General features: G+C 43.0%; 1 protein-coding gene and 1 long non-coding RNA gene across 7 annotated transcripts in view; one reads left to right on the top strand and one right to left on the bottom strand.

Moving 5' to 3' along the window:
• Positions 1–4,515: 4,515 nt before the first annotated feature.
• LOC310855189 lies at positions 4,516–5,317 on the bottom strand. The gene is made up of 2 exons (XR_014568968.1): positions 5,157–5,317; positions 4,516–5,018 (listed from the first exon to the last, which is right to left on the bottom strand). It is a non-coding gene; the product is annotated as an uncharacterized lncRNA (long non-coding RNA).
• Positions 5,318–8,925: 3,608 nt separating this feature from the next.
• LOC310854955 (USP6 N-terminal-like protein) overlaps positions 8,926–23,823 on the top strand; it is a 39,205-nt gene continuing 24,307 nt past the window's right edge. For 2 of the 6 annotated variants that reach the window (XM_083759727.1, XM_083759728.1), the window contains exons 1-2: positions 19,508–20,137; positions 22,572–22,611. In XM_083759727.1, coding sequence (XP_083615853.1) covers positions 19,923–20,137; positions 22,572–22,611 — 255 coding nt within the window. In that variant the 5' untranslated portion in view covers positions 19,508–19,922. Of the gene's footprint in view, positions 9,085–16,654; positions 16,729–16,868; positions 18,802–19,368; positions 19,445–19,507; positions 20,138–22,571; positions 22,612–23,823 lie in introns of those variants that run through there. The other 4 variants (XM_083759729.1, XM_083759730.1, XM_083759731.1 and 1 more) reach the window with 4 other exon arrangements.

Genomic DNA, 23,823 nt, shown 5'->3' on the forward strand with positions numbered 1-23,823 from the left:
GAATATCTTCAGCCAAATGCCTAATAAAGGAAACGATCGTCTCGTAACTATTCATTCACTGCGTGCTGATTGTATGAAATGTCCAAAAGCAGTAAGATTAGTCCTCCTGTTCAACATCAAGTTCAATTCAAAGCCACACAGGCCAGCAGATGGCGCCAGAATGACACGGTGGTACCGCGATGGTTCTGCGAGCTGCCTGTTAACAAATAAAAACTAGACTAAAATGTTAGGAAGGGACTAGTGGACAAGAGATCCAGTACGTCATTTTACACTTGGTTGCATGCTGAAAAATGCAAAAATCTACAAGCTCACAACGCGTGGGCTGCAGATCTGCTATTTTCAGCAAGTGTAAAATCAGCCATTATTACAGCACCAAGGCCAGCCAAAACACATTTTAGTTGACTAAATCAACTGTAGATTTAGTCGACTAAAATCTTATGATGTAGTCGACGAAAACTAGACTAAACACTATAAAAACCTTCCAGGTGACTAAAATGTGACAAAAACTGAATGAAAACGTTTCAAGAGAAACTATGATATGATGATTCATGGTGAGTGGCGCACCGACGATCTGCAAGCTTACAACGCGCTGCATGTGTACGAAAGTACACTTGGAGCTTGTAGCCAAGCCGTGTATATCCACGGTTATCCCAAGCCGTGTATCAGCCTATATGAAAGTCTGTGAAAGATTCCATGTAAATTGCACATTGCCTTCATGATTTGAGTCATTTTCAAAAACCCACCTGTTGGTGGCGCTCCTGTTCTCCTGTTGAAGTAGACCACTGGCCTATGAAATAATGCAGCACCAATGTGAACTTCCTTTTGTTTTGTTTATTTAAATAAATAAATGAATGTAAGCCGCATATTTAATATAACAGAAATGCAATTAATATACGTGTAAATGGCTCAATTGAATAACAACATTGCTGTAATTTGCATCAGTTGAATCCCAGACAGTTTCAATGTATTGATGTATAAACAGTATGCAGAATGAGTACATTTAATTCAAACAAAAGTACAACTCAATACAAAAACTGTGGACACTATGATGAAGCATTACACTTGTTTACAATAAGGCCCACCATTTTCAATTTATCAGAACATTTAGAGACTTACAATTATACACTATAAAAATCAGGAATGATTGAATGTATAATATGTCCTCTTGTACTGTGTCTTATGGGTTAAGAATTGCATAATTATGTACCATAATATGACATAAGATTCAGGAATACCCCATACAGATGTATAAGTTTGTAGTATAAGGATAGAATGTAACCTTAAGAGGCAGCAGGCATTTCTCTGGCAGAGGATGGGGGTTGACACACATTTATGAAGTGAACACCCAGTTTCAATGTATTATAATGTATTATATAATGTATATATAAACAGTATGCAGGCTAATTATGACTGCTGCTGTAGTTATTATTTCTGTCATTATTTTGTTTACTGATGTAACTTATATGGTCATGTGAGTAAGGCTCACTATAGTTCAGAGTTGTCGCTTCCGTGAGAGGGAGGCTGTTTGTTTGTTTGTTTGAGAACATGTCGCTTAAAAGGTTTGTTTGATTGTTTTGTGTCAACATTTTGAGATCTCAGTCTACATTATAAGTTCCATATTATATTTGTTTATGAGTTTAATTGATCGATTTACCTTTGTTTCAGTAACTTCGACAGTTTATTGATTGTTTTGGGCATTCCATGGACTTCATTCCCTTTACATCGCTATGCAGCCAGCGAGGTACATTCATTTGTCAAGCACATTTTCCATGTCATCAAGTTTGTATTGTATAGTTGGCGATTATTCTTTTATTATTTTGTGTGTCACCAGTTTGACGTTATTGGTCATTAAGTGATGAAAGTGCTTAATAAACCACCAGTAAAGAAAGCAACCTGTCTCGTCTGTGAAGGGAGTGACACTAATGGTTTGGGATACTTGGTTTATATGAGTTGAGTTGCTTAAAGTAACTTTGACTATCAACTGTATCTGACTAGTGACTTTGTCTGTCTAAGTGTCTATTTGTATGTCTCTAAATGTTTTGATGAATTGAACAATGTGGACCCTGTTGTAAACAAGTGTAATGCTTAATTGGGTCGTCCACTCACAGTTAACAGTCTTTGTATTGAGTTTGTGCTTAAAATGTACTGTCAATTCTACAAACTGTTAATAAATATTTCAATCAATCAATCAATCAAGCGTGGCCAGAATAGGCACCCAGCTGCAGCCTATCAGCACACAGCATGTGCAGTCAATAAAAGCCTCTGTAGATTGCTTCAAACATCACCACCTTTTTGTTGTTTGAAAACGGCTGCGTGGAAGAAACAGCAACGAAGCACGCAAACGATCAACATTAGATCAAGAATTTCCATTTTCCACTCTTTAAAGGTAAGATGTAAAGACGTGTTATGCAACCAACTGAACCAAGAACTGAAACCCGTTCCAACAATCTAAAACAAACTACCACTAATTTTCGTAATGTCACCAAGTTTGTTAAAAATAAGTTGCTCGCTTGCTAGCCGTTAGCACGGAAAGACACATTCAACACAAATGTGTCGAGTGAACTTATTTTACTAACCCCGACTCGTACCAAGAATATCTTTTTGACAGGGTTAGTATTTTAAGAAGGAAGAGAGAGAACATCCGCACACTGGTAGTTTCACGAGCTCCGAGACTTACTTTATTTAGAGGCTACAAAATGCAATGTTTCGACCTTATAGGACTATAGAGGGTATGCGCATGCTTAAAGTGAATGGCACATCGAGTGTCAAAGCAACATGCAAAAAGTGAGTTTAACGTTGTTTAATGACGATGACATATGACTTTTCTGTTTGGATGCATGGGTTGTCAAGGCCAGAAAGTAGTTTTTTGCCAGTCAGTAGGCATTCCTGCATAACTTCCTGGTTTGATGTCACACGCATACCCTCTATTTGCCTGACCTAGAATCTAGGACAGGTCGTCGGGCAAATATGGTATGATAAATATAGTATTTTAAGAAACTATACCATACTGTCCTAAATTAGTCGTTAACTAAACTTGAACGTCCTAGTAGTTCTTGGGTTGTGAACTTGTGACCGGAAACATCGGACGAAATGGTGCGTAAAATTACGCCAACATTATACTGTACATTATCAACATGGCAACATGAATTTTGTTAATTATCTGGAGAACTGCTGAGATTCTTAAGAATTTGGTGATGGCGCCATCCACCGTTGTTTACGTTGTCACGACTTCACTAGGCCTGTAGGCCATAAACGAAACAAACCATGAGGTCTCACCAGCTTAACATTTTAACTGTAACAAGCGCAACTTAAATCTGAAATGCATATTTGCACAATGTTTTTAAAATATAAATTTGTATCTTTACCTAACTTCTCACCTGTTAACCTGACTGTACCAGGAATCCAGACAATATGGAGGCACCTGGCAAATTTTCTCACCTGCGGGAGCGAGATGTCAGTGTTCCGATGCTCGGGGTGAAGATGTCCCGGAGGAGATCACAATCGCAAAAGGAGAACTGGGAGCGTGCCGTCAACAGCCGCAGGCAGCTTGGCCAGCTCCCTGAGCTGGAGACGGCGCCACCGGTTGGACAGTCTGATAAAGGTAAGGCTTGATTGTACTATAAATGCATGCAACTTAAAACCCTACCCATTTTGTTCACATTCAAGATTATATTGCCGTCAAAACAGGAAATTTGGTTGTAACAATTTATTTTCTGCACAGACTCGGCTGGCACACAACGACTGGAGATGCTTAAAAGATGGAAGGAGACTAAGAGCTTAATAAAGGAGAAGGAGAAAAGGGAGAGGGAGAATGAACGTAAGGGGGCCTTTAATGCGGGCTTATTTCGCCCCACAGACTCATTCTCCCTAAAGCTTCTGGTTGCCAAAGAATCCTGTGAGGTGAGGGGGCATTCAAAGCCAGATAAAGTGGCACTACTGATTTTGTCACACTATGATCATGTATATAAAGCTATACTTGTTTTCAATGCATGCACCACACTTTTATTTGTTATGCTGAAAATGCTAACCGAAGTTGCACTGTTATGGTAATTAGTTATTGTCCCTCCTTCCTACCAGGCAGCAGTGAAAGTGCCACAGACCCATTTAACAAAGCTGGACCAGCAGGTAACTTGTAACTCCATAACCCCACCCAGCTCTGTCACGTCAATTTGCATGAGCATTGAATGACTTCTACTTATGCTTTTCTCCATATTGTCCCATAGCCAAACAAGCCTGTAGTAGGAAGAATGACCAGGAGCCGCACAGCTCTTGTCCAGCCACAGCGAGCCCAAGCTACAACCAGTGCCAAAGTTGTCCAACCAGCTGTACAGTCTGCCAGAGCCAAAGTCCAACCAGCTGCTACCAGGGGCAATGCTGTCCCCAGAGGTAACTAATTGCAGTCTGAGACAGAAACCATGTTTGGGACTGAAATTATCTTGCTTTATAATGATGCATTCAAACTTTTCCAATTTCTTTTGGGTCTCCCATATGTGTTTCTATCCCCACAAATAACCATATCATATTGGTGCTTTAATGGAAATTGCTCTCAGATCACAAGAGATTTGGTTACTGAATGACAAGCATGTGCTTCAGAGTAATGATGAATAATTTAATTGCATTTAGAGTAACTAAGATTAGGGTTAACAGCTGAAGACACAAATCTAGATATATAGCACAACTGAGAACTGGCTGGCCCATCTTAGCTGCTGTCATTTTGTAGACAATGTAGAGCTAGCATTTAGAAATGGACACATTATAAGATGTTCACCTCAACAACTGAGCTGTCTGGAGTGTAATTTTCATGGGCCGGGACCACTGTGGGTGTAGATGGCACAACGGGGCAGGGAGACACAGTGAAGCTCAGGTCTGGTTCAGGAGACTGGCTGGAGGGAGAAGTGGGTATGCATGGAGCAGGGGAAAGCCTTGGTGAGAGTGGCTGGCTGGTTCCTGTTGAGCAGGTAGACTCACTCTCTTCAGGGATGGAGTCATCGTCCACTTTCAATTTCGGGAAAATTGAGCTGGCAGGGGGAAAGCAGAGTTAAAAGTAGAATTCCAATCCATGGTTTGGGAACTGACTTTTCCCGCATAGCAAGGTCCACGAACCAGTCATGTGACAAGATAAAATTCAAGATTCTTGAGTCAAGGAAGGCACAAACCTGAGTCTGAGGAAGGCGTCCACTGCAGAGCGTGGAGTAAGCGGCTCAAATTTGACTGTGTAGAGGCCAGCGGGGGTCACAAACACAAACCCTTTAGGGGCGAAGGAGGAGGTAACCTCAGTGGCAGGCTTGGGAGCAAGGGTGTCAGATTCCGCCACCAACTCCGCTTCCTCCTCACGGAGAGTTGATTCTGCACCCTGCTTCTGAGGTAATGAAACAGAACCACTTTACTCCCCACATTCAATATTTAGTTCAGATCCAAGGAGATCCAGAGCACAATTAGTCACCGTTAACATGCAGCATGAATCCAAAAGAACACAATAGACAAATATTTACATATGTATTCAGCTCAGTGTGAAGCATGGAGACATAGGACCATTACACTCATTCTATAATTAGAATCTCACCACAGCTGCAGTCTCGTCAACCACCGCTGACACAGTCTTGACATCCACAGCTGAATTAGAACACAGAAATCAGGTATCAAGTACAGCAGGCAAATAAACAAAGTAAACAAGCAAAAGTCATAGTTAGGATATTGTGCATACCTTTGTTCTTGCCTCTGCCAGTAGAGGTTGCTACAGGCTTAGCATTGCCCCTTGTTGTCCTACCTAAAAAACACATTTTAAAAATGCATTAATTGACAATTGGTTTTGAAGGATTTGAGATAAGTTAGAGTAAGTATTTTGGAAATGTAGTCTGTCAGAAAGAGCAAGTGTGAAGGGAAACTGAGATTGAATAAGGCAAAAACACCAAGCATAGATGTTTGAAAACCTATTTATTTTTTACTGTGAATGGAAAAGTGAATATAAGTATTTTCCAGAGAAATGCATAACCGTGTCTGTATTTTCTCTTTTTGTCTTTTGTTATTGATTATTTATGTTATTTATTTTTGTCAATGATTTATGTAGATTTTTATGTTACATGAGAGATGGCTATCTTTACATTTTGGGTAATATAGTCCAAAAAACATTGCACTGAAAAGGTTTTGAACTTCCACGGAGAATAACCCATGATTTATGCTTGTTTTCACGTAGGTGTTGCACACTGAAAATAACAGCACATCACTCTGCAACACATTGTGAGCTTGTAGATCGACTATTTTCAGTGCACAACCCCCGGCGCACAACTAAGTATGAGTTAGCCCTAGAATGGCTCTTGTTGTTTCATACAGTATGTACAGTATTTCACATAGCCATAGAACAGTCTGCTTAACTTCTATTCGTGTTGTAAATTGGCGGCCTAGATGTGATAAATGCTCCGTTTGTACTCGCCCATTAAATAATCCCAAAGACGTGGAGTGAAATATGGTCCTCTAGTTTTATATCGATGTGAAAGTTTTGGCACAAAACGTGTATTTATCACATTTAGGCTGCCAATTTACAACCTGAATAGAAGTTAAGCAGACTGTTCTATGTATGCTCTGTATGTGAAATACTGTACATACTGTATGTAACAACAAGAGCCATTCTAGGGCAAAGTATGAGTTACCCTCAACTGCCACACGTTTCGAGTTCAATTTGTCGTCCTGTTTGAAAAAGTCTCGTTTCAAAAGGTTTCAAGCCATGAATTGCTAAAAGAAAAAAAACAACTTTCTAAACCATTTTCTATTGTTAGAGAAACAATATGTTACCTATCTGTGTGATTTCTTGAGCATAGTGTAACGGTGAACCACATAATTAATTTGTTGTCACTGAAATGTTGTAGTTTATTTTATGTTAGCCTGGTATACTGTATACTGTGTGCCAGTTTCTACTGTATGCCATGCGTTTCTATGCATCTTGTCTGTCTGTCAATCTCACTGCCTGGATTTGTTCAACACGAGATGTTGTTGTGTTCAATTAGAATACCGATTCATTTCAATGTCACGTCAAAGAGCACTTTCTTTTGTGGACCAAAAGCCACCGTGGTGGTTTTATGCCATTATTACTTATCGAGCCTTGAAAGAACATTAAAGCATTTTATGATTCACATATTACGTGTCTTTATTGCTATGTAATTAACCTGTGTAGGCGATGGATGAAGATATATGGACCAAGAGGAAAGATTGTTTTCTTAGGGCCGCTTCATACTCCTATTTTAGAGCCGAATAAAAGTTGGTTCGGCGCTGTAAAGCCTACAATTTGACGTCATTTGAGGTTCGGGGGGGGGCGGGTACCGTCCTAAAGTCGGCTCTTCGGTGCTACTGAAAATTTCTGACGAGCCGAAATCATTTCGGCACTACAGCGCCGAAACAGCGGTAAAATAGGAGTATGAATCGGCCCTTAATGGGAAATACCTTGGAAACAAATTCTTCAGAACTCTTGACATCCCGTTAGTCTGGACATATATGGATTCTGCGTGCGGTTAACCAACATTACTAATGATGTTAGGTTTTAGTCCACTTGCCAGAATGTGAACCTGGACATTTTCATAATTGGCATAAGCTGGGGTATCGTTGACAACCTATACAATTAATTTCATTATGCTTTTAAGTAGTAGCTATGTGATGTGTCAAACTAGGGGATTTTCATTATTCTGCATTCATTTGGCATGAAAAACAGGGCCATATATAATGGGCACTTGCCCAACTGTGCTGATCGACCTCATCACATTTGTTATGAGTAGTGTTTTTCATGCAAAGCTACAATGGAATCAGAATCATGAAAACCCTCTTAATTTGACATTTTGAAAATGTTGCGTATATAGGTTGTCAATGATACCCCAGCTTATGCTAATTATTAATATTGGACAACATGCAAGTTAGCATCCGGCAGTTTCTAAATGTTGGGGACCCATACAATATTTCTAACATAAAACTATAGCCAGTTGTGTGTGACGGGGGCAATCAAACAAGTGTTTGGTCAAGCCACGTGACTTCCATTGGAAAAGCATAGGCAGAGCACAGCACAGTTCTTTGTGTACGAAGCCTGAGAGTGTAACATGGGCCACCAAATCAGTGGAGCTATTCCTGAGAGCAATTTCCATGAGAGCCTAACCTGACTCCGCCAGATGGGGGCGGTATTGATTCACAAACTGGGTAGTCTATTTGTGGGGATAGAAAACACATCGGTCATGATCTAGCGTACTTTAGGTCTTCATACTACAATCCCATCCCATTGCCTGGAGTGGCGATACAGCGTCGTTGATTGGCTGGTTTGTTGTCAGGCAACCTCTGGTTTTCTAAATGAGTTTGCTGCATTATTGCATTGCATAGCATAATGAGTTTTAGCTAATATAATAATATAGTATTATCCTAAATACATTATGTAAAATTTGACTACCGGCCCGGTACGTTAGGCTTGTGTTCCAGTTCAAGATGGCCCAAACAAACTAAACAAACTCTGTTGTTGTATGTAGACAAAGACTTTGATTATTTTCTTTGGACAATGCGGTGTTTCCAATGGTGTGTGTGTAGTCACCACGCCATTTTTTTTTACCATCAAATATATATATATAGGCTACCGGTATATATTTTTCTGTTTTAATCATGTAGCCTAAATTCTGCAGCCTCAGCCTGTCAGTCAGTGACCGTCCCTAGGTTTATTTATGCCACGCTGCCGCGCCTGCTCAGTACGCCGTCTCCACTCCTCTCCCCCCCATCCCCTCTCCTCTCCTCTCCTCTCCCCTCTCCTCTCCCCTCCTCTCCTCTCCCCTCTCCTCTCCTCCCCTATCCCCCCATCCCCTCCCCTCTCCTCTCCTCTCCCCTCTCCTCTCCTCCCCTATCCCCCCCATCCCATCCCCTCCCCCCCCCCCCCCCCTCTCCTCTCACTCTGACTGTAACCTATCATGGATTGACGTACTGGTGGAGGAGAGAGAGAGAGAAGAACGACTATTGTTGTGACTGGATGAGAGATTGGTGAGCGTCGCCACAAAGGGAAGAATGCCTGGACGTATCGAAGCCTTATTATTGCTGCACGGTTAGCGCAGAGACACCCGAAAGAAAACGGTAAGTACATAGCGGTTGTTTTGTTTTTGCCTTTATGTGAGAGAGAGATAATATAACCCGCATAGCTCGCTGTCATGCCGTTATTTCTAATGAGAATGAAGGCTCACCAGTGTCCACGCGGTGTGTGCAACGCGCTTCTCGGTTTTAATGACATTATTGCATTCCATCAGTCCATATAATTATTACGTTTTTTTTTTTTTTCGTTAAAAAAAAATATCTTATGTCGCCACTCGCCAGCATCATTCATGCACGATCTGCATCGTTCCATCCCTGACCCCTGGCTGTGCATGCTGCAGGCCTGATGGAATTAAATTGTTGAAAACTCATTGTTGTTGGAGCGATGCCCTTTGTTAACATGCAGTCAGTGCACAGACCTAACACTTATCACTGCAGTCTATTAATAGGAAAATGACAGCAGGAACCAACCAACCATTCATGCATGCAGGCAGGCATGGTTGAAAGTGATGTGCGTGCGTGCGTGTGCGAGAGAGAGAGAGAGAGAGAGAGCATATGCTACCGGTACTTGTTTTCAAATTGTGCCTGTGTGTGAATTGCACTTTGGACTTGTGGTACTGCTAACACAATAATGTGTACTCTGTAGTGCGTGTGTGTGTGTGTGTGTGTGTGTGTGAGAGAGAGGTGCAGATGTATTCATGTGTGTGCAGTCTGTGCACTTTGTGTGTAGTGCGTGTGTAATGCATGTGCTGTGTGTGTGTGTGTGAGTGTGTGAGAGAGAGAGAGAGAGAGAGAGGTGCAGATGTATTCATCTGTGCACTTTGTGTGTAGTGCGTGTGTAATGCATGTGCAGTCTGTGCACTTTGTGTATGCATGTGCGTGTGTGTGTGTGTGTGTGTGTGTGTGTGTGTGTGTGTGTGTGTGTGTGTGTGTCTCGTGTGATATTAAACGACACTAGCTGCATGCTGGACAGTGGACTCTATAGGGATGTCATTGGTGCTGGCCACCGCCCTTCAACCCAGGAATCGGGCCAGAACCCCTGAAGGCCTCTATGATTTAGTCTGCTGACCACACGCTGCGTCTGCCTTATGGCTAAGAGAATATGATAGGTCAGATTTGAAAGAGTTTCCAAGTGCCAAAAAAACAAACGCCTCCCCACTGCTTATTTTCCCATTTCAGCTTCTGTTCTGAAACATCGGTGAGGATGCTTGTGACGATTTATTGTACACAGCGTCACTCAGTAACGGTGTCCTCCAAGAGGAACTCGGATGGCCCCCTGCCCATCTTCTTCATCTAGTCATGTCCGCCCGGCGCGTGTAACGTAACATTTTTGCCGTCGCCATGTTCCTTTGAGAGAACTGTGGCGGCCCCATGGGCAGTGGTGAGCTGGCGGTATAGGGCTGTCCAGGGCGGTAGTTCAGACACTGCACACACCGTCGCACACCCCCCCCCCCACATGCAATTCAAATGAGCTTCATGCACACAGCCCTACTAGTTAAAAGGATCCACAGCACACCACTGACTAGCCATGGGTTTTCACCGCTGCATTTTATCTGTGTCACTGACCGTCTGCTAGATGCAGACTCCATACACTGAATAATTTAGCCTGATTGACCCACATTCTGACACAGATGTGGGCCATGGAGGAGGTTTTTACCCTTATGGGCTAGTGTGACTGTCGCTTTGGTCCATAGCTCCAATGCGTTGGCTATTTAGAGCTATATGTTACCGATGACTTCCGGGGCTCGCATGAATGCAGACCAGCCTCTCGTGCTTCCACTAAGGAAAGTAGGCTTTCTAATGACGCAACCCTCCCTTTGTTTTGGTGAGTAGCAAAAATGTTCTTTTTATTTACGCTAAAGACGAGAGGCTGGTCTGCATTCATGCGAGCCCCGGAAGTCATCGGTAACACATAGCTCTACATACAACGCATTGGAGCTATGGTCAGAGCTAGTGTGACTGTAACTCAGAGTGGTCAAATGGCCCACTGGCAGACAAATCACAACCTGCATTTTGACATCAAACCCTCGTCAAGTGACAGTGACAGTTTTTCACATGGGTTCTTTACCACTTTGCTGCCTCGGTTGGTGAATTGGGGCATGGGACCAATGGGCTTGGATCCTGTAGTGCACTATACCACACACTGTGGTAGATGTTAAAGGGCAAGGCCACTATGCAATCAAACATCGGCGCATGTGTGCATGTTAGCAATTTAGTCTTGTGGCTGACACATTTAAATCCAGAGCAAGTTGTGATTTAGTGGGTAGGTGTCTTGCTCAAGGACACACTTGGCTGTGCCTGTGCGGAATGTGTATTGACGTATCAGCAAAAGGATTACATCTGTGACTGCTGACAATCTGTAATTGATTACAGCTCCGTCTCTTTGACCTGTAAACGCCTCCATACTACTATAGCAGCAAAAGCCACAAAAGGCAGATGCTTTGTCTTCACCATCGATCTGTAATGGGTTCTTTCTGTAGCTGTGTTAGGGAGTCAGAATCCCAAACCATCAGTGTTGGTTTCGTCAACTAAAACCAAGACGAAAAATGTCCGTCTACTTCCTTTTTCCACTGACGAAAACTAAATGAAAACTAAGCTATGATGACTAAAATTAAGACTAAATATACTGACAATTTCATCAACAAATAAAAACGTAAAATGTTAGGAAGGGACTAGTGGACAAGAGATCCAGTATAAGTCATTTTACACTTGGTTGCATGCTGAAAATAGCAGATCTGCAAGCTCACAACTCGTTGTGGGCTTGTAGATCGGCTATTTTCAGCAAGTAAAGAAAACAGTCATTACGACGGCATTTTCGACTAAATCAACTGTAGATTTAGTCGATAAAAATCTTATGATATTTAGTCGACTAAAACTAGACTAAACACTAAAACATCCCAGGTGACTAAAATGTGACTGAAACTAAATGAAAACTATTGAAGAGACTACTGTATGACTAAAACTAAAATCAAAATGTGCTGCCAAACTGCAAACCATACTTCTCCATGCCATGCTGCTGTACTGTGTTCCCTTGTACTGTATTCCTCTTGTTTCTGAACATGCAGGATTGGAAAGCCATTAGCCACAGCAGTTCAATAGAAGTTCTTCATTGAATGTGGTATTGACTCTGTTGTCAAGCCTTAGCTGTCTAGTAGACTGCATATACCGTAGTCTTTTTCACTAAGTTAACTTTTTGTTTTACTGCTCTAAATATGATGACAGGCCTATGGGATATTTTGGTTAATAAAATGTCTTCCATCTGTGGAGATTTCCTAGATTTAAAGGACTACGTAAAAATGGAGATATGTTTTGCCAAAGGGACTTGGGCAAAAACCTTTTTCAAAGGGCAGATCTTATTTGTCAAGCTTGGGAAAGAAGACAGAGTACTCTGTATGAATCTGAGTTGTAATATAATGAATTATGTAATGTAAACGTGCTGTAAATGCAATTGTGAAAGGGTGTCTTATAAACCCATGAGGGTTGGGCACACATCAATCAATCAATAGTCTTTGTTCTCAAATCCTCCTGCATCCAGGTTGGGAATAGAACACTTTCATTGCACGATTTTGCTTTAGAGATATAGGCCTATTCCTTAATCCAGATCGTTATAGTGTGCATCCCGTGGTGTGTCCAGATTGTATAACTCTGGGACCTCCATTTGTAAGCATCCCGATAGAGAATGTGGATTATCTGGGATTAATTACTTTGCTTTGTTTGGAGAGTCATTTCATGACAGTCCACTGAGCCCAGTGGCTCCAGTTATAAAGCAGTTTTCTTCCTGGTCATGACAAGACAGAAATGTAGCCATACCGTACCATAATATTAGTACCTGATAAATATAGCTATATTGTATCATGTCATCCTGTACCGTTCTGTCCAATACCACGGCGAAGAGAACCATAATTTACTGTAGGATAGCATACAATATATATGCAAATGAGATGGAGTTAATCTGCCAAAATAACTGAGGTTTGGTTCCAGGATACTCTGACTGATTTGTCTCTTTGTCTCTGTACTGTATATTTGCTAGGGTGCTAGACCTGCAACACATGACTTATAGTTTATAAGTACCGTGCTTGTAAAAGTACTGTAAATCTGCTACTTTTACTTTTTACATTTGTATTCATGGAAATTATTTGATTTTATTCATGAATACTTTTGAAGAATGTTGGGATTGTTTTTTATTGATTGTTTTCAATCAATCTTTTTAATTAATCTTTTCATATATTTCAAATGTAGAAAAAAAGAAGAAGATCCATCCATAAAAAAAAGGTCCGACCCAAACATGGGTCCCGACCCACTGTTTGAGAAACAGTGGTACAGTACAGTATTGTTTTTGGCAGGACATTTAGATTTAATTTCAGTCATAGTCTCTTGAATAGTTCGTTTGTTACATTTTAGTCACCCGGAATGTTTTAGGGACTAAATATCATAAGATTTTAGTCTACTAAATCTACAGCTGATTTAGTCGACAATGCTTTTTGGCGGGCCTTGATGCTGTCGTAACGGCTGTTTTCACACTTGCTGTAAATAGGGAAGTGTTGTGAGCTTGTAGATCTGCCATTTTCAGCATGCAACCAAGTGTAAAATGACTCATACTGGATCTCAATTGTCCACTAGTGCCTTCCTAATATTTTAGTCTAGTTTTTATTTGTTGACAATTGTCAGTATATTTAGTCTATATTTAGTCATCATAGCTTAGTTTCCATGTCGTTTTCGTCAGTGGAAAAAGGTAGTGGAACATTTTGTCGGCGAAATCAACAGTGGTACAGTACACTCAATACTGTGTCCTGAGGAGGCACTGAAAGGTCCCCACAGATAGTTCTGTAACTTTAACCACCGGTCACTTAATGGCCTGCCAGTATAGCAGACACTTGGCATTCAGTTCTTTGGCCGTTGACCTTGCATGAACCAATGCTCAGTGTGGAAGGATTAATAATGGCTTTTACATGATGTGTAAAAGTGGACTCTTTACAGTTAAATGTTTCTGTTGTAATGTAAACATACTGTATACTTTCAGAGTTAAATGAACACTGCAGATGTTACTGCGTGGACACATGGTTGGATTCTATTACTAAGTTCTGTAGCAGTGTAGCATAAAGTTGTGGATCCCAACCCCTATACCCTGGTCCCAACTTGACCCTATCCTGGTCCCAAGACCACATTGTTGGGATCATTTGTTTAAAATTTTATATGTGAACGAATCAACACAGAAAATAAATGTGATCCGATTGTCTGATGAACCACTTAAGCCCTACTACAGTATATGCATTGCATCATACAACACAAAAATAGCATATACTGTAGTACACATAATTGATTAAATCTATTAGTTAGATTGTACTGTCGCACCGTATCTATTAAGATTTGCCTACAGTATGTACATTAGTACATACTGTAGGCAAATCCTAATAGATACCCGTTATCTTAAGAGATAACTATTGACTCAGTCAGGGACAATTATCAGTATAATGTCAAATCTGGGAATACATTTCTTACCAAGAATTGTCTTCACCAATGTGTTTGTAAAGATGTCCACTAACATATGCCACATTGGTTTATATTCAACCACCCTAGGAGAATTTGACAGCTGCTGAAAGGTCCCGAAAGGGGCTAGAGGGAAATCCAGAGTGTTTGGGAAGGAGCGGTGGAGCTGGGAGACACTGGGTTTGTGGAGGGAGCCTGGAACAAAACAGAGGAACAAAGTTAGAACAAAAACAGCAGACCAACAAAAACAAAAACTCTCTAAAGCAAAAATAGAAGATCTACAATATGACAAACACGCTAGAGACGGAATCTAAACTGCCGGTTATACTAACCACAGTAGTCAACGTCCAAGCGTCGGGCGCCGGCTCTCAGCAGCTTATATTGGCAGCCTCTGTTGATGGTGATTGTGGAGCAGCTGGGCTGATTGGAATCAGCCACACCTGTGCTGGCTGAGGGAGACGCCTGGCCCTTGCCCTATGATGTGTTGTGGGCCTTGGCACAACACAAAATTTCATTATGCTGTAAGTAGCATGTGACGTGTCAAACTAGGGGGTTTTCATGATTTTGAAAAACGTCAATAGCCGTCATCACAAATGTGATGAGGTCAGCACATGTGGCTATGGCTAGGGGGTCTATGGCCAAACTATATAGGGGTCTGATAGGTATTTTCTGTGGTATTTTGTGGGTGATGGTCATTGACCCCTTTGACCTTTTAATCTTGATGCCCTGTGCCCTACTCACGTCTATGGCCAAACTAGAGGTGAAACTAGTATTTCATGATTCTGAACCGATTCCAAGCATTAGTTTTGCACGAAAAACACTCCTTGGGCTAAAAAAGGCCATAATCACAAATGTGATGAGGTCAGCACATTTGAGCACATTTGGGCAAGTGGTTATGGCCGAATTTATGGGGTTGCCAGCTACGCTGCCCACACACAATCCACACCTGTGTGAAGTAAGTGGTGCAACTCCATGTGGGGGTATGCCGGGAAGGGGTCCCCAGAATTTCCAGACCCGCAGGAACGCGCCCAGGGTGAAATGACAGAGTTACCGTGTGGGGGTCCCCAGGGGGTCTGTACTGTACTGTACTGTACTGAAATCTGTACTGTACTGTAATGAAATCATATACTGTATACAGTTAATGTGTGTGTTAGGCTGCACAACAGTGACACTTGGTTTTGAAAACCAACCAAATATTGTTGCTATTTTCGTGCTCAGACACAGGCAGGCAGGCAGCCACACACAAAGCTACTTAATGAAGTGGTTCCACCACTTAAAAACAGTAGGACTGCATGCATGTCTAATGCTGAGTCAAACCTTTTCACAATCCATGTCTCAAGTGGTAAGCTGCCACGGAGCTCCTCTTAAGTGAATTCTGCTTGTAATTTAAGCACATGTTTGCCTTTTAAATGTTTTAATTTAAATCATTCTATAACAAAAAAAGAAAGAGGAAAAAAAGCAGACTCTGTTTTAGTGTCGCACAGTGGATTCAGTGGCACAATGAGCAGTGGACACACGAACGCAGGCACGCACGCAGGCACGCACGCGCGCACGCACAGTCGCACACACACACACACACACACACACACACACCCCGGTGGCCAGAGAGCTGGCTGGAAACACAGGAAGCTTGGTGGTTGGTACAAGAGATACTGGGAGCGTGACATTATAATAACATCCCCTGTCTATGACGGTGACTGCTGAGGGCCACTTCTACTCTCTGACTTTTAAATGAACACTCCATGTTTTGCTTTGTGGACACCAGCAATTACATCTCATTTAGATTCTCATTTAGATTCTACAAAATGTCTTCTAAATCATGACAGTTTTCTGTGTCGGTGGTGCTCAACCTTTTTCATGTCAAGGACCCCAAGAATTATCTGTATTTGGCCGCTGACCCCCTTCTGGAAATATGTTCTTCCAGGGAGTCCTGAAAGAATATATATTCAATGATTTGCACCACATTTTCAGGATAAAAAAAATATAGCAGACCTGCAAGCTCGTAGCGCGGCACTCTCGAGCTTGTAGATCTGCTATTTTTCAATAGCTAAAGTGTAACATAATTCTCAAAACACCAAAAGGAAAATGGATTAAATTCGGCTAATACTGTGGCTGCATGTCTCCTCAGATATTGACATGAAGAAAGACATTGAGACGCTCATCGCAGAAGAACGTGCTGAGATCATCTTGAAGTATGCTACGGTGAGTGAGGCTCCAAACATGTACAGTTCTTCGCCAAAAAAGCACAATGTCAATTATGAACATTTTAATAATGGTTCTTATTGTTGCGTAGTCTTACATTCACTGTTTGTTTGTTGTGTATTATCGTTTGCCCAATGCAGGAGGAAGAGTTCACAGCGCGTGCACGATAATGTGCAAAATCACATGGTTAAAAGTGGCGACAGCCGGTCTAATAAGGACAGAGGGGAGAAAGAGAATGCAGATTCACATGTGTGTGTGTTTTGGAGTTGTGAACAGTGTACCTGTAGCAGCACGTGACCCTGCATGTGTAGCGGATAGTGCATCACACGTGTGTGCACTGTGCATGTGCGTGCGCGCGCGCGCGTGTGTGTGTGTGTGTGTGTGTGTGTGTGTGTGTGTGTGTGTGTGTGTGTGTGTGTGTGTGTGTGTGTGTGTGTGTGTGTGTTTGACCAAGCTAGGGATGCTGGGTTGAAAGTGGTTAAGTCTGTCTTTGTGTTTTATAAATACACAAACACTTCTTTTGCATTTACGCCTATCATAAGCTTTCAATCGTTTTCAACTGGGAAGAACTTTGGACAAAAGGGTGTGAATTGTTGTTCCAAAATAACTATTTAGTATTTACCCTGCTGGCTTGAATACGAGACTATAGGCCAGGGCTTCATCTTGCGCCACCTTTATCCCTTATCCCTAAATGCATTTGCCATTTTGTATTGTTTTGAAAAACAATTTAAAATAGTTACACTAGCCGATCTACCTCGAGACATTGTGAGCTTGTAGATCGGTTATTTGAACTATTTTAAAGGGATAAGGGTATAGTATAGCCGTATGTTTTTTTTTTTTCCCCAATGGAAATATCCTAAAAAACTGGGTGGTATTATAATCGGGGACTAGACTATTTGACATTCAATGTTAATTTTCCACAAATGAGTCTTCAAAAATGGGGGTCGTCTTATAATCAGAGTCGTCTTGTATGCGGGACAATACGGGTACTTATATTTGGTAGAATAAAGATATTTTTAAATAGCCAAAAGCATAGAATTGGGTTGGTTCTGGTGGTTAAACAGCTTTTGATGCTACATTAACTCGATTTGCTGGAACCTCCAGGAGAACCACTGCTCCTGGGGACATTTCTATAGGGGTCAGTGGGAGTTCTCTGTCTCGCTGGGGGTTTGTAGCCCTGAGGCAACCAAACCTATGCAGAGAGACCCCTCCTGAGGCCCTGAGGCAACCAAACCTACGCAGAGAGACCCCTCCGCGAGCCGCAGTGCACTGGCAAATAGATCAAGTATAGCGAGCAGGACTCGCGGCTCCCGTGGGAAGAGAGCTGAGCAGACGTCCTGCTGCCGATGCATCCGTGCACGGCTGTTTGTTTTTGCAGCTTTTCTGAGATTCGGTCAGACTCTTGCCAGTTTCCCCTGTTTCACAATGTCACACTGTACATCATATATTCTCATTCTCATAAGGGTCGCATTATCATAACACCACCTGCATCTCTATCTCCTCTCTGTCTGTCTTTGTCCTCTTCTCATTGTGTGCGTGTGTGTGTGTGTGTGTGTGTGTGTCTAAAGAGCCTCCATTATTAGAAAGGTATTTTTAGCTTCCTTCAGCAGCTTTCTGCAGTGGCCCCAGGGGTCCTTCCTTTTGCAAGTGCCTGCCTATCTACATGAAAATTATCACTCTAACTTCATCTATAGTATTTCTCATCCTTTCCTTCTGTCACTCTTTTTTATTCTCTCTCTCTCTCTCTCTCTCTCTCTCTCTCTCTCTCTGACCACAGAGACTTGCAGATCGAGCCACATGTTGTCTTTTCTCATAACAAAAAAAACAAACTTTATACTGTGCATTTATTATGCATAGAAACAATAATAATACTATTATGAACATGTGTGTTGTTCTTTATTGCATATGGGTATTGTGGAGAGATCGAAGTGTCTCTATCTGTTGGGTCAACAATACGCATTGTCGCATCAACATGGGAGATCTAAATGGACTTGCGATCAGAGAGCGGCCAGTTAACCATTGTTGTTGCTTGTTGGACACAACAGGCAGATTGGACATTACATGTGATTTATGGTAACGTATGTGAGATTATGCATGGTGTGTGGTCTGGTTTTGACTAGAGATGAAACTTGCCTGGTGCTGGATGGCGGGGCATGCGCACGTGGGCGCGCTGCACGCATGTGTAGTGTGTGTGCGCCTGTGTGGTGCAGGCACGCGTGGGAACAGATCCCATGAATATTCTTTCTGTTATGTCGAATGGTAAATGATAAATACAAAATATATAATAATGCTAAGATGAATATAGTAATAGTTACCAGAATAAAGGACTGTACGTTTTGAGACCAAAGAACCATTTGATGAGAAAACCCAGTACTGTCACTTTTAAGACCAAGCCATGTGTAGAATGTAGACATGTGTTACACATGTGTACAATGTAGAAACCTTTTGAGAGAGATTTTAGATGTGTCCAAATGAATGAAAAATGAAGTAATATCTTTTACCTTATGAGTGAAATGCCCTTTGATGAAGACGCAAAAACGAGGACAATGTGTGGTGTGGTGTGATGTGCATGGTGGTGACAAATGAGTGGAAAACCTTGACATAAATATTGTGGGCAAATTCAAATCTATCCATCAGTAGATGGATACGCAGCAAGGGTGAAAAATGGGAACTTGGAAAGGAAAGAAAAAGGAACTGAAATCTCAGCCGAACAATAGTGGGTACCATACATGAGACACGTCATCGTCTTCATCAGTGGCGGCCTTATATACAGTATGTTTCAATCGTTTCAATTGTCTCGAGTCTCCAGGGGCCTCCCTTTTTTGAAAAAATAAATAGTAGTATAGTGTGTTGTTTGGTTGTAATTGTTTTTTTTTTTTTTTTTTTCAATTAATTATTAAAATGATGACGTCATGAACGGGGCCTTCCGATCCTTAAGGCCGCCCCTGATCATCATCATTCATCATCACCATTATTTCAACTCGTATACAGTTGAGGGCCCTCGTTTTAAATGTAGCCGAGATATAAATAAATAATAAATAAATTAAACTATACTACTATCAAGTTCTGTTGTCTCACCAGCAGCAACAAATGCACATTGGTGGCAAAGAACGAGAACTTGGAAAGACACATACTTTTGAGCCATAAGTGAACTGAGAGAGAAAGAAGGAACCGAAAAATCTCGAGTCGATCTCATGCCGAAAAGCTTTTTTCCCACTGAGTGTATTCATTGTGCGTGTGTGTGTGTGTGCGTGCGTGCGTGCGTGCGTGCGTGCGTGCGTGCGTGTGTGTGTGTGTGTGCGCGCGTGCGTGCGTATTCTCAGGGCAGGCAGGAGGGGGTGGACATTGACCCATGGGAGGATGCTGACTACAGCATCTACAGAGCCACAGACCGCTTCGGATTCATGCAGTGAGTCAATTCCACATGTCTCACTGCTTCCTCCTGTCTCACTGCATCCCCCTGTCTCACTGCATCCTGCTGTCTCACTGCATCCCCCTGTCTCACTGCATCCTCCTGTCTCACTGCATCCCCCTGTCTCACTGCATCCCCCTGTCTCACTGCATCCCCCTGTCTCACTGCATCCTCCTGTCTCACTGCATCCCCCTGTCTCACTGCATCCTCATGTCTCACTGCATCCCCCTGTCTCACTGCATCCTGCTGTCTCACTGCATCCTGCTGTCTCACTGCATCCTCATGTCTCACTGCATCCCCCTGTCTCACTGCATCCTGCTGTCTCACTGCATCCCCCTGTCTCACTGCATCCTGCTGTCTCACTGCATCCCCCTGTCTCACTGCATCCTGCTGTCTCACTGCATCCTCATGTCTCACTGCATCCCCCTGTCTCACTGCATCCTGCTGTCTCACTGCATCCCCCTGTCTCACTGCATCCTGCTGTCTCACTGCATCCTCATGTCTCACTGCATCCCCCTGTCTCACTGCATCCCCCTGTCTCACTGCATCCTGCTGTCTCACTGCATCCCCCTGTCTCACTGCATCCTGCTGTCTCACTGCATCCTCATGTCTCACTGCATCCCCCTGTCTCACTGCATCCCCCTGTCTCACTGCATCCTCCTGTCTCACTGCATCCCCCTGTCTCACTGCATCCTCATGTCTCACTGCATCCCCCTGTCTCACTGCATCCTGCTGTCTCACTGCATCCTGCTGTCTCACTGCATCCTCATGTCTCACTGCATCCCCCTGTCTCACTGCATCCTGCTGTCTCACTGCATCCCCCTGTCTCACTGCATCCTGCTGTCTCACTTCATCCTCATGTCTCACTGCATCCCCCTGTCTCACTGCATCCTGCTGTCTCACTGCATCCTCATGTCTCACTGCATCCCCCTGTCTCACTGCATCCCCCTGTCTCACTGCATCCTGCTGTCTCACTGCATCCCCCTGTCTCACTGCATCCTGCTGTCTCACTGCATCCTCATGTCTCACTGCATCCCCCTGTCTCACTGCATCCCCCTGTCTCACTGCATCCTGCTGTCTGTGTTAACATGTCTCACTGCATCCTCCTGTCTGTGTTAACATGTCTCACTGCATCCTCCTGTCTGTGTGTTAACATGTCTCACTGCATCCTCCTGTCTGTGTTAACATGTCTCACTGCATCCTCCTGTCTGTGTTAACATGTCTCACTGCATCCCCCTGTCTCACTGCATCCTGCTGTCTCACTGCATCCTGCTGTCTCACTGCATCCTCATGTCTCACTGCATCCCCCTGTCTCACTGCATCCCCCTGTCTCACTGCATCCTGCTGTCTCACTGCATCCTGCTGTCTCACTGCATCCTCATGTCTCACTGCATCCCCCTGTCTCACTGCATCCTCATGTCTCACTGCATCCTGCTGTCTCACTGCATCCCCCTGTCTCACTGCATCCTGCTGTCTCACTTCATCCTCATGTCTCACTGCATCCCCCTGTCTCACTGCATCCTGCTGTCTCACTGCATCCTCATGTCTCACTGCATCCCCCTGTCTCACTGCATCCCCCTGTCTCACTGCATCCTGCTGTCTCACTGCATCCCCCTGTCTCACTGCATCCTGCTGTCTCACTGCATCCTCATGTCTCACTGCATCCCCCTGTCTCACTGCATCCCCCTGTCTCACTGCATCCTGCTGTCTGTGTTAACATGTCTCACTGCATCCTCCTGTCTGTGTTAACATGTCTCACTGCATCCTCCTGTCTGTGTTAACATGTCTCACTGCATCCCCCTGTCTCACTGCATCCTGCTGTCTCACTGCATCCCCCTGTCTCACTGCATCCTGCTGTCTCACTGCATCCTCATGTCTCACTGCATCCCCCTGTCTCACTGCATCCCCCTGTCTCACTGCATCCTCCTGTCTGTGTTAACATGTCTCACTGCATCCTCCTGTCTGTGTTAACATGTCTCACTGCATCCTCCTGTCTGTGTGTTAACATGTCTCACTGCATCCTCCTGTCTGTGTTAACATGTCTCACTGCATCCTCCTGTCTGTGTTAACATGTCTCACTGCATCCTGCTGTCTGTGTTAACATGTCTCACTGCATCCTCCTGTCTGTGTTAACATGTCTCACTGCATCCTCCTGTCTGTGTTAACATGTCTCACTGCATCCTCCTGTCTGTGTTAACATGTCTCACTGCATCCTCCTGTCTGTGTTAACATGTCTCACTGCATCCTCCTGTCTGTGTTAACATGTCTCACTGCATCCTCCTGTCTGTGTTAACATGTCTCACTGCATCCTCCTGTCTGTGTTAACATGTCTCACTGCATTCTCCTGTCTGTGTTAACATGTCTGTTTCTAAATGTCGGTTTCTATATATATTTGGGTTGATTGTCCTCATACAACCTGTCCTCTCCGCAGTGAGGAGGAATTGCCGGCCCCTAGTGCACATGAAGAGAAGGTAAGGCAACATGTTGCCATTATCTGTGTTATTTGGGCTGCAGTAAAAGTACTGGAAATTGGAAATACTCAAGTAAAGTACAAATACCTCAAAATTGTACTTAAGTACAGTACTTAAGTAAACGTACTTAGTTACTTTTCACCACTGGCAGTACTGCAATATATCGCAATACTATTGGGGGAAATTGTTTGTGTTTCTACAACTTATCTTACCTCTCACAACGTGGGGGTGTGTGTGTGTGTGTGTGTGTCTGCAGGGTGTGCGTGAGTGGATCTGAGATGAGATCAACGTTAGAGATTTGTTTGTGCCTGTGTGTGTGTGTGTGTGTGTGTGTGTGTGTGTGTGTGTGTGTGTGTGTGTGTGTGTGTGTGTGTGTGTGTGTGTGCGCGCGCATGTGTGCAGCATGTGTGATTCGTTGGTTGGGTGGGTGGGTGACTTCACGGAACATCAAATTCTCTAGCTATCCACTTTCAGAGACGTGATCCTCAGGCATGTCTCTTAACCTGGCACTGTCGCTCTGCCTCACCAGAACTGCTCCCTCACTCAGCCCCAACGTTCTCCTGATTGATTGGTTTCAATAAACAATAATTATAACGTTGAACGTTTGAACCTCTGTGAGAACAGAGGTTCAGATGACTATAGTGGGAACAGTGCAGTTGTTGTTTTTGGCAGCAAATTTCTCTTGAATAGTTTTAGTCACATTTTAGTCACCTGGAATGTTTTAGTGTTAGTCTAGTTTTAGTCGACTTGATGCTGTCGTAATGACTGATTTTACACAGCAGATCTACAAGCTCACAACATGTTGCAGCGCGACGTGTTGTGAGCTTGTAGATCTGCTATTTTCAGCATGCAACCAATTTGTAAAATGACTTATACTGGAACTCTTGTCCAATAGTCCCTTCCTAACATTTTAGTCTAGTTTTTATCTGTTGACGAAATTGTCAATACATTTAGTCTTAGTTTTAGTTCCCATTTAGTTTTCGTCAGTGAAAAAAGGTAGTCGACGAACATTTTTCGTCTTAGATTTAGTCGAGGAAAACATCACTGGAACAGTCTGGAGGGTTTATCTTCATGCTATTGGAAGGCACTTGGTACAGTACTTGTGATGAATACTAGCAGAGAGAGCAGAAGCAGCTACAGTTGATTGTTTTCATTATTACTTCCAGAAATTTGACTGAAAGAAAGACAGAAAGAAAGAAAACTAGAAAAATG

The sequence above is a fragment of the Protomyctophum parallelum genome (assembly GCF_964188405.1).
Source record: "Protomyctophum parallelum genome assembly, chromosome: 2".
NCBI classification, from domain to species: Eukaryota; Metazoa; Chordata; class Actinopteri; order Myctophiformes; family Myctophidae; genus Protomyctophum; species Protomyctophum parallelum.